The sequence below is a fragment of the Zingiber officinale genome, chromosome 9A (assembly GCF_018446385.1).
Source record: "Zingiber officinale cultivar Zhangliang chromosome 9A, Zo_v1.1, whole genome shotgun sequence".
NCBI lineage: Eukaryota > Viridiplantae > Streptophyta > Magnoliopsida > Zingiberales > Zingiberaceae > Zingiber > Zingiber officinale.
Window position 1 is genome coordinate 5,258,536 of NC_056002.1, and position 11,461 is coordinate 5,269,996.

The 11,461-nt window shown below is 36.5% G+C and overlaps 3 protein-coding genes across 3 annotated transcripts; 1 reads left to right on the forward strand and 2 right to left on the reverse strand.

Moving 5' to 3' along the window:
- The first annotated feature begins 526 nt into the window (after positions 1-526).
- Positions 527-6,252, forward strand: LOC122021203 (18S rRNA aminocarboxypropyltransferase-like). Its single transcript, XM_042579290.1, has 10 exons — positions 527-705; positions 978-1,015; positions 1,608-1,657; positions 1,762-1,827; positions 2,710-2,750; positions 2,953-3,089; positions 3,586-3,676; positions 4,609-4,680; positions 5,553-5,665; positions 5,816-6,252. The coding sequence occupies exons 1-10, from the start codon at positions 626-628 to the stop codon at positions 5,944-5,946; spliced, it is 819 nt and encodes a 272-aa protein (XP_042435224.1). The 5' UTR covers positions 527-625; the 3' UTR covers positions 5,947-6,252.
- Positions 6,253-7,922: 1,670 nt separating this feature from the next.
- On the reverse strand, positions 7,923-8,761 carry LOC122021536 (50S ribosomal protein L7/L12-like). The gene has a single exon (XM_042579659.1). The coding sequence runs from the start codon at positions 8,750-8,752 to the stop codon at positions 8,207-8,209; it is 546 nt and encodes a 181-aa protein (XP_042435593.1). The 5' UTR covers positions 8,753-8,761; the 3' UTR covers positions 7,923-8,206.
- On the reverse strand, positions 8,725-9,129 carry LOC122021537. The gene has a single exon (XM_042579661.1). The coding sequence runs from the start codon at positions 9,127-9,129 to the stop codon at positions 8,905-8,907; it is 225 nt and encodes a 74-aa protein (XP_042435595.1). The 3' UTR covers positions 8,725-8,904.
- Positions 9,130-11,461: the final 2,332 nt, after the last annotated feature.

Consider the following 11,461-nt stretch of genomic DNA (forward strand, 5'->3'; position numbering starts at 1 on the left):
CTTGTAATCTTTTATTTTCTCCTTTTTTCAAGAATTTTTTTACATCTAATAAAATTTTAGTTAAAACGTGATGGATGCTGAAATATGCTATATAATATTTTAAAGCATGCCATTTTTTATTTATTAAATTGATTAGTGAATTTAATATTATAAATTTTTATTTAAAATTTTGATAAGAGATTTATTAACAAACATGATTCATAAATATTATTTTCAAATAATCATAATATGTATTCATTAAAATATATACGCATACAAATTTATTCATGAGTTTATTTAAATATATTATTTAATTGATCTTGTAAATAAAATCTTACTATATCAAATAATGTTTTATTCATTTACAATTAACTATTTCTTCCAAACAAATATTGATGTTAATTAACTTGGTCATCTTTATTAACCATCTCCTTAATTTTGTTATGTTAAGCCCAACAAACGATTTGAATTTCTAACCCAAACCGAACCAACTCGATCCGTTGAGACTTAAATCGGCTGATACGGTGCTTTTGTACCACTATTAAACTGGTCTTGGTTCAGTGAGGACCGGTTCAACTCGTTCGTTTCCTAAGAAACCCTTGCACTGCTGTGCTTTGAGGCGGTGGCGCCGCTCGTTCCAGCTCCGATGGGATACAACCGATCACGCCGCCCTGGGAACCGCTCTGATCGTCGAGGGCAGGCAGGTACTAGCCGAGGAACTCAGTGGTAAGTCCTGCACCTCCTCTTCCTCTTCCTCTAAAATTAGGGATTCGCTTCGTAAGTGGCGCGGTGGCTCCACTTGCGACTTTGCGAACTAGATGTCCATTCTCAATTCACATTTTCTCAGACAGTTAAATTTGTTGCAATAATTGCGTTGAATCTTTGTGTTAGCTCATAGATTCCGGCAAGGTTATAGTTACGTTGGTTTGGTTAGTGGTATTGTGATTATGTATAGCTATAGCTATGTATCACTTTTTCTTATGAATGATATTTTGCAGGAATGAGGACCTGAACAGTTCGCTGCGAACACATGAAGGTATTTAGTTTTTTCACTTGGTAAATGAGACTTATGGTACTTGTAGTATCATTATATTCGTGTGCACTTATGTACTGTCTGTATTTTATTGGACATGATTTCCATCCTCGAAATTAGAAATGAAAAGACAATGATGATCCTGTAATGGGGTTATGCTGCATATATTTAATAGCAAGAAGATTGTGTATTGTCAAGGCACCTTAAAGAGTTAAAGTTCATTATCATGGACATGAACTTATAAAAAAAAAACATATGTTTTGTTTTGTACTCTGTGAACTCTACTTTACAGCCTTTTGTAGTAATGATTGTCCTTCACCATATTTTTCATTTATGAGCTTTTGAGATGTATTAGTATTCATATCAGCTAATTTGTATAATTAGATTTAACAATAGCAAGCGATATATTGATCTTTGCATGCCCAGTTAGCAAAATTTCAGCAATCATTTATCATCAAATTCTTGGGAGTTGTGTTGTCTCAGTTAATTGTTTTATACCATATATGAGTTTTGGATAGACATATAGGCTTCTGAGAAATTTAGTTTCTTCCTTTTAACTGGAACTATTCAAGATGATATATGTCAATTATTGCAGAAGATGGTCACGAAGAAACTAATACTCCAAGGATTAAGCTTGCAATGTGGGTATGTGTTAAACTATGCAGGATGTTAACAGTTTTAATATGTGCACTTCTAAGCCGCCTGAACTAGACATCTTCTACACTCTTTCTATGTCTTGGCTAAATCAGGATTTTGGACAATGCGACATTAAAAGATGTACTGGTCGCAAACTATCAAGATTTGGATTATTGAGGGTAAGTGTTCTATTATTTGAATGGTTTTCTTGGAGTGCAAATCTTAGGTTAGGTTGTCAATTGTGGCCAAATTAGTCTCTGTAGTCTGTCCCATAGGTGGATTGTGTTTGAGGTTCCAGTTTTTTTTTTGTTGACTCTGGTTTTGTCTTTTTGAGAATTATGACATATATACCAAACAAAGAAGGATCACAGCTAGAATTAGCAATTTGGTAAATTGTATTTTGGAACAGGGATTTGAGAATGAGCAAGTTTGCGATCCCTTGCCTTCTGTCCATTTCCCTGTGGATTATATATTTATGAAGTATTATACTAAACAAAGAAGCATCATAGCTAGAATTAGCAAATGAGCAAGTTAGCAACCCCTTGCCTTCTGTCCATTTCCCCGTGAATTATTTTTAAAATTTTTTTTTATTGATATATAACTTTCCAAGGTTTCAAAGTTCTTTTTTGTGCTATGCGTTTACCTCAAAGGTAAGCTTTGAAGATTTTCCCACCATTCAAGGTGCTTATTGAGGGAGTTAAGTTTGGCACGCTGGAAAGGGGTGAAATTGGCTAAGTGTGCAGCTTTATGATTTCACAGAATTATGCATGCATTTATGTATACTTTTTGATGGCAGCAACTGTTGGCAGTAAATATTTGAATCTTGTATTTAGAAATTTTACCTTATTTCTGATATTTAACCAAGGCAAGGTATTCTGCTCATTTTTATTTCCAAAATAATTATTAACCACCATTAACAAATAAAGAACCAAGATAGCCAAGCCAAATTTATGTGCTCTTCTTTCATCCAGTGGCAATGCAAATAGAGTGGTTGATTATTCTGATGCATTACTATAAATTGTTACCATAGTTTACTAACAATTTTATAATATATCCTACAGGAACTTCGTGTAAATAATGGTTTTGGTGGTGTTGTCTTAAGGTACATCTTAGAAAAGTCATCTTTTACTTTTCTAATTTCCTACAATATCACTGTTGATACATACATGTAATGTTCTCAATAAAATTATATGATAAGGATCTAGTGGATCATTACTCATCCTACATTTTTAGAGCTCGATAAAGTTTTGCATTCTAAAATACACAATTTTTGATATGTCTCTTTTTTTTGCATTTGTTGGCAGTCCTGTTGGGAAGCAATGTGTATCCAAGGAAGATCAGGATTTGATTGAGCGAAAAGGACTTGCTGTAGTGGATTGCTCATGGGCACGGCTGGATGATGTTCCTTTTATTAAACTTCGCTGTGGTGCTCCTCGCCTTTGTAAGACCTGAAATACCCATTAGCAATTGTATCTCTTGTTTCTTGACATAATACAGATCAGTGTCTTCTTTTAGTGTTTTAGTATTCACTAAGGCAAATGATGATTTGATTCTGATCTATTTTTTGGGGATTTGACACTCCAAATATTAAAAATGCTATAACACATGATTTAAAGATGTTTTTTAATTCTTGAGCTGTCAGCATGCTCACAGCTCAAGTGTAGCATGGTGAAGGTCTCATCTTTGCGGGATGAATAGATATTTTTTCTTCTATTTTTTTATTTTTAAAATTTCGATATAAACATAGTTGAATGGTACTATGGAAGTGCACATTCCATGGAAATTTATAATTAATGGCTATGTCTTGATATATAAGTTTACAGAAGCATGTGTAACAGATATGCCTAATCACATTTCATGTTTATATATATTATAGGTTCTTATAGCCTATAAACCTTTGCCATTCAGATTGAGTTATTTTGGTTTGATTAATGCAGTACCATGGCTGGTGGCAGCAAATCCAGTGAATTATGGCCGTCCATGTGAATTATCTTGTGTTGAGGCTCTGTCAGCCGCTTTGATAATCTGGTACTAACTCTTCTGTTAGATTGTTGTGGTGGATGTCAAGTTTAGTTTAAAATGTTCTCTGATCTATGGTTCGGCCATAAACGAATTTTGGTACTTTCAAGGATTCAACATCAATCTCATGACTTGCGACATCAATTCAGTCGTGTTAGTTATCTTTCCCACCCATTTATCAGAGCTATATTCTCATTTCACCCAACATTCTTTGTGTACAGCAAATCTTTACAGGAAGGTAATGCATACATCAACTATTGCCCATGGCTGGTCCAAATTATGGATCAATGTTTACTTAAGTGGTTTAGAAAAAATTGTTGAATGTAAGATGATTTTGAACTGTTACCTATCAGGGATAGCTGATCTGATGAACACAGTTGTGGGTGCCTTTGTGACCTTCGAGTTTTTGGTACTGTAGAATTCTTAATGATTGGCACTTTATGCTGATTTAACCACATTGAGTCTTTAATAGAATTTCACATCCTCTCTGCTTCTAGAGCTAAAAGGTTCATAAAAGAAACTGTGGGGTAAGACATCTTCTACAGCATGCCTTTTTATGCTGTTCAGGCCTCCAGCTAAAGTAGCACAAGCAACTTATAATTTGCAGTGAGCCCAAATGATGAGTTCTCGGCATTAACCATACCCATTGAATATAAAGTAGAAACATTAAACTAAATGCCCAAAATAAAAAGACCATGCCTTTATACGGAATTGTTGTGCTTTATTTTTTCTTGATTCTTTACCTAGAATAGAAAAAGGTGGAAATTAGAATTTAGCACGATCCAGTTTCTGCTTGTTGCAACATGTAAAATTTCTAAAAGATCATGGGCCTTGCAGTATATAATGTCCATCTCTGAAGTACAATTCAAGTGAAATATTTGGTTTTTAAAAATTTGAAAGCATGCACATAAGTTCAATTTTTGCTTCCACATTTTTGTCAGCGGTGAGGAGGACACAGCAAATCTGCTGTTAGGCAAATTCAAGTGGGGGCACTCATTCTTGTCTCTCAACAGGTATATGCACTGGCTTGAGATGCTGTTTAAAATTAGTAGTCTGAGTTGCCTATATCTAAGTGCTATGCCTCCATTAACTGAAAAATACAATGTTAATTCCTTATTAAGGTGTTTATTAACCATTTATGAACATTGATCAGTCTGGGATGTAAAATGCATGATTCTTTGGAAAGGTGTTAATTTTGATGTGGGATTTCTTTGTTTTAGGTGAGCAAGAAAATATAGTCGCTCGGAGAGACTATTGAAAATGATACATTATAATGAAAATTTACCATCAGAATTACACCATGGTGCATATCTTAATGATTTATTTTTTCCTTCAAAAAAATTGCTTCAATAAGTGCAACAATTGGCAGATAGTGTTTGGTGCAGGAGTAGCCATGGTGTTGTTGTCTTTTCATACCATGTGTTAGTTACAAAATTAACAGTATGACAAGTACCCTACCCTAAGGAAGCTCCTTTGTCTACGTCATGCATTGTGAAACTAGTCCTGGTAGCTTGCTCTTCTCATGTTTATTGCCAAACTAATTCATTTTTATACTTTGAGGAAAATCTTGCTAACTTCTAATGTAGGTCAATGCTTAAAAAATTCACGATCACTGCTTACTTTTCCAACTATTACTTTTGGAAGTGTGATTCTAACCATGATTATCGGATGACTACTCTTTTGTGTTGGAACTGAAAAGCCTTTGTTACAGGGATTTTTTTTAGTCAAAACGATTATGTTGAATATAGGTAGGTCTACCTAACTGTTAATGCAATCCATAAATATGTCTTACGTAGCTGACAAACTGATTTTTGTTTTTATGGAGAGTCTAACATGCTATCTCTTATGTTGCTACTTATTAATCATATATGTTCGTTGTCTGCAGAGAGCTACTTAATGCATATTCCAATTGCCAGACTGGATCCGAGGTGATTTCTTTCCAGAACTCCTGGTTAGCTAGTAATTCACGAATACCGAAGCAACCACCATGCCTAGAAGGTATATCATGATACAATGGTTTCTTACTGCGTGAAGAAATATTCTACAAGGAGCTTTGTTTGAAGTCGACAAGAAACTGTCTTATCTCGTTAGTTTTCCACATTATGATGCAAGTCAAAACTAAATGAGTTGTCATCTGCTACACCGCAGGTACACCCAATGCATCTCTATGTTCTGATCCATCTGGTAGTGATTCTGAAGAAGGATTGCCGCCGCTAGAAGAGAACTTGAACCACATGACATTACAAGAGAGTGGAGAGAGTGATGAAGAAAGTGAATGAAAGGTGGAGTTATCACTGAAATTTTATCCGAACTATTTGCCTATTAACTTTAAGTTTTGGAGGTTAGAAAATTCATGAGAAGAATACTCAAAGTTTCAGAAATTATTATAGAGAATCTTGAGATAAAGCTGGGATATCTCATGCTTCCTTCATGACTGCGATGGCTACAGAGTTGAAAGCGAACATTTAGGATAAAATAATTGAACTACTGTATCAACTGCACACTTGCACTATAGTTTTGTAATATAAATTCGAATGATATTTAATTTGATGGAATAGAAAAAAATTGCATCAATTTACTGTAAATTTCAATGCATGTTCTTCCTTCTTGTTGCTTTCACTGACACTTGGAATAACCATCCTTTCAATGATTCTCTCTCAATGACACATGACATCTCATCAATACGGGAAAAGTGGGGCTTATTTTATTGCCAGAGAAAAAAATATGCCGAATATTGCTTAAGCATTAAAATTCCTTTTTTCTGAAATTTGGCGAAAAAAAAACAAACAACAAATTTTATCTTCAAACTCAGCAAAAGGATATTTTATCTTCAAAATTTTATTAAGTACTTTTCTGTTTTATTATTAATTGTGTTGTTTCATCTTACTTGTTTCGTTAGTATACATAATTTTCTTGCTTTCTCCTTGTTGTTTCTCACTAAAAGGCAAAGGATGAGAATTGGAGATGACGACATCGGCGCTGGAAGCATTGACCGAAGGAAACTTCAAAGCAATGTTGGCATTGAAGTTTTGAGCAGCGGTGTGTTGCCCAACATCCAGCGTTGTTGCTCTTTTTGGGAAACCCATTTCACCAACAAGATGCTTAACGCAAAGTTACTGTATGCAAACAACACTTCATAGAATCCCAACATCTAGCAAGTAGTTACCGAACTTTAGCTCGGAAGCTCGAGTACCATTTACACCTCCATGTCAAGGTTTATGAGCACAGAAAACATATCGGTATTGCGTAATGCCAAAACCAGCTTGATCTGCACTTTGGAGCTACATTCAAGAAAACTGATTCTTTCATCGTATTTCCTAAAAATTAAAGCAGGCCAAAACTGATTCTAGCTTCCAGTAATCTTTACTACTAACTTCAGTTCTGAATGGAAATTGGAAAACCATGAACCATGTTTCACTTGTTATCGATCACGTTTGCACTCAGTCGAGATACAGACTCAGTTAACTACTAGCCGTTCAAGTACTTTGTACAAAGCTACCAAACTCCTGGATGAAAAATCCTAAACCATGGATTAACTTGCCATTGATCACATTTCAGTTGAGGCACATACTAGTTAATTAGTTCCCGTGAGATATCCAGTTAGTTAGAGGGTGGCAGATTTATTACAATGAACTAGAGATCAATTCAGGAAAAAAACTCCTTCCAACCCCTAACCACTTGGCGGTTGACTATAAGCTGATCTCTGTGATTTTCCTCCCATCACATAATTCGGGGACGGACTGTGAGAGATACCTGGATGAGTACTTAACTACACTAAAGGAAATCATTTGCCGAGACAGTGACTTTGTACCTATTATCCACACTGTAATTTTAAACAACCACGTAATTGATTGTCCCAACCATTTGGAATCAGCTACATGACAATCTTATCCAAGCAAAAAAAAAACAAAAAAAAAGGATTAAGATCTATATCCAGGGTTTAAATAATCTTGAGGGCGTCCGTCTGGACTAACCTAATGCAACTCTTAACCTTTTTCTTCACTGACTTTGTAGCAACTATCAGATATGATCAAAATGAAATATACACATGCTTAGACTGGAATGAAAAGATATCTGATACTAACATAGAAGAAACACAAAAGGAAGCATATTATTTTCATCTCAAGTAAGATAAGATGATTCTTACATGCATAGAGCAAATATCAAAGAAAGATCAGAATGAACAGATAATAGAAGTGAGAAATATGACAATATGGAAGGCAACATGTTAATTAGGTTAAGAATGAACATCACATGAACAACACAGAAGCTTAGTTCTTAGATTAAAATACCAATTAGTGTCACTTTAGCTAAAACAAGATAATGAACTTGCAGCAACCATTGATTCTACACTGAAGGACTGTGTTTGTTTTAGGAGAAAACTGAGAACAGGCCAACAGAATCATCAAGTCTTTTAGTTTGTGCTCGAAACAAAACAACAAAAAAAAATGCATTCAATTAGTTCAACCAGTTTCCTTGCTGAAGATAGGCAACAATGAACATGAAAATGGTGTAAAGTTGAGACCTTGACTTATGTTTCTACTCCAGCGCGATAGTGGCGCCGACCGCCTTGAGTTTGGCAGCGATCGCCTCCGCCTCCTCCTTTGTCACCCCGGTCTTGAGCACGACGGGGGCCTTCTCCACCAGCTCCTTGGCCTCTTTCAGCCCCAAATCGGTGAACGTTCTCACCTCCTTGATGACCTTGATCTTGGCCGCCGCGTCGAACTTCTCCAGCTTAATGTCGAACGCAGTCTTCTCCTTCTCCTCGACCACGCTCGCAGCTTCGGCCGCCTGACCCGGCGCAGCGGAGGGCAGCCCGGCGCCGGACTGCACCAGATTGTGGAGTCCGAGGCGGAGACGGAACAGGATAGAGTAGTCCTTGCGCTCCTCCTCCGTCAGGGAAAGAAGATCATCGGCGATCTGCTGGATCCTCTGCGTGCGGGCCTCGGGCGCCACAGAGGAGAAGGGGCGGGCGGCGGCGGCGCAGAGTAGGCGACGGAGGGGTACCATTTTGTGAGGTATCCGCTTTCTCGTCTCTCTGCTATGTAAAAGGGCGATTCGGGTAAAATCCGGATCCGATAACATCCCTGATTTCTTCTTTTTATTTAAATTAACCGCAATTATTCCGCTTTATGTTCCATATTTTTTTACATCAGAAACATAGAAATATTTACACGTCCCCAGTTTTTTCCCCCTTTCAAAACCAGATTTGGATTTTGAATTCGACGATGGATCCACTAAGCGGAGAAGAGCCCGTCGAAGGCGGCGGACCCGACGGAGCTCCTCGGCTCCACCGCCCGGCGCACTTCCTTCAAGGCCATCGCCGCCGTCTTCCTCGCCACCTCCATGGCAGAGAAGGTAGCCAAGAAGCGGACGCGCTTCTCCTCCTTCTCCCACCCCTCGCTCCTCCTCCTCCTCCTCTCCTCGTAGTCCTCGGCCACCAGAAGAGCTATGTCGGACATTTTCGCGAACGCCTCCTCCTCCTCGCCTGCAGCTCTCCGTCAAGCCCGAAGCAACCGTGATGCCGTGCGCCGATGGATCGGGACTCAGGCGTGGATTTTATAGGGGGGATTCGGAGAGCGTGAGATCAGCGTAGGAAGAGGTCGGTCATCGGTGGGGTTTCGGATAAGGATGAGATCGGTTCGGCTTTGTAGCGTTATTGGTTATTGCTCGCTGACCGACTGCCCACTGCAATTGTTGTGGGCTTGCTTCGGGTTTTCCTGTGGAGCTGCTTCTGGTTTTGAAATGTACAATAATAGAAACTTTTTATTTTACCCCTTGATACTTTGGAATACTAAATTTTATCTCGATAGTTAACAACATACTCCAAATGAAAATGCTATTTTTTGCAGATACCCATCGCATGTGATGTCATGGATAGTTGAGGGTTCCTCCGTGTTATCTAGGAATGGGTTGGCGGAGATGTTGAAGGTGAGCAAATCGTCTTTTGCAATATGGATAGTTGAGGGTGTTTTTCATCAAATCGTGTTTAAATACAATTTTGAGGGAGAACCTTGCACACAAAGGAACGAGTAGTTTCATGACATAAGAAAGATTACATAACCCCCTCTCTCATAGAAAGCAATTTTGGCAATTTAAAATAATATTACATAAAATTTAGTGACAATTTAACAATATCAAAATTTTAGACGGTAGTTAAAACGTAAGGGTAATTGATAATATAATTTTGAAAAGGCGACAAAAACGTGGGCATTTCGAAATATCTTTTAATTCTGTTTCGATGAAATGCCTAGTGCATGTAACGTTGCAAAAAAAAAAAAAAAAAAAAAAAAAAAGAACCGTCACCTAAGCGGCCGCTTGAATCCGGCCCCATAAATATTCAGAGGGGGTAAATCATGATTAAATTGGGCAGGAGGGATGACTGGGGATCAAGTGAAATTTAAAACGTAATAAATCGAGATTTTACGCCCGTGTACAACTGGTGACTCTCGACCCCTCAACCTTCGTTGTAAGTATTAGGCACCCTTCCAGTTGATCTAACCCGTGGGGACACCTAGTGCATGTAACGTTGCAAAAGGTGAAACCGCCACCTTAGCAGCACCCTGGGTCCGGCCCCACAGATATCCAAAGGAGGTAAATCACGGTTAAGCGGGCAGGAGGGGTGACTGGAGGTTGAGTGGAATTTAAAACGTAGCAGACTGAGATTTTATATACGTGTGTAACTAATGACCCTCGACCCCTGAACCTTCGTTACAAATATCAGGCACCCTTCCAACTGATCCAGTCCGTGGGGGTACCAAGTGCATGTAACGTGATCCACGGGAGGAGCGTTGTACTTTTATTGTTCATCTTATGATGGGCATAGCAGAATACTCTAAATAATAATGGGTAAAATAGAAATGTGAACAAATTATAGATGGTAAAATAAAATTTTCTCTAATAATAATAATAATAATAATATTATTATTAGCAATACGCTTGCCACCTTCCTGGAAGCGTGGTCGTGTGTGGTAGGACCTTAGGCTTAGTGTGGGGTCGGGCCAACAGGTAACGTGTCGATCAATTATCGAAACTGTCATTAGTGACGTGTCTTCCATAAGAAAAATGAACGAGTTAGATTAGTCATGACATGACTTGGCCAAGTCATCGTAATTAATTAAAAAGGTCTACCTTAATAAATATTTTATAAAATTCATTTTATATTATCTTATATATTTATTTATTCGTAATTTTAAATTTGAAGGGACCTAATGAGGCAATTATAACGATACGCATATCAACTTTTTTTTAAAAACACAGAATTATCTTCAATTTTATATTTTAAATAAAAAATCTTTCCACCCACCTCGCTACTTATTTTTTTTTAATTTAAATTTTCATAAATAATACTTTTCTAAATATTTTCATCCATTTCTCTATAAATATCTCTAAAATTTAAAATAAATCATTTACTTTATTAAATTTATTAGACAATTATTTTTCATTACACATAATATTTGTTATGCTAAAAATTTTATTATCTTTATTTTTATTATTATTTTATTCTCTTTTTTATTTTTTTTAATTATTTTTTTCTCTTCTTATATAATATCTATTTTTCATTATCCAATATATTTAATTTATTTTTCTCTCTCTCAAATTGAATGATATCTTAATCTTTAAAGAATAAATTTCATTCTCTAAATTTACAAAAAATAATATTTATGAAATCTAAATTTAAAAAATAAATAGTATAGTTGATGTAAATATTTGTTTATGTAAAATATAAAATTTAAAATAAATTATGTCTTTAGGGAACTGATGTATATACTCTTAAAATATCCATATCAATTT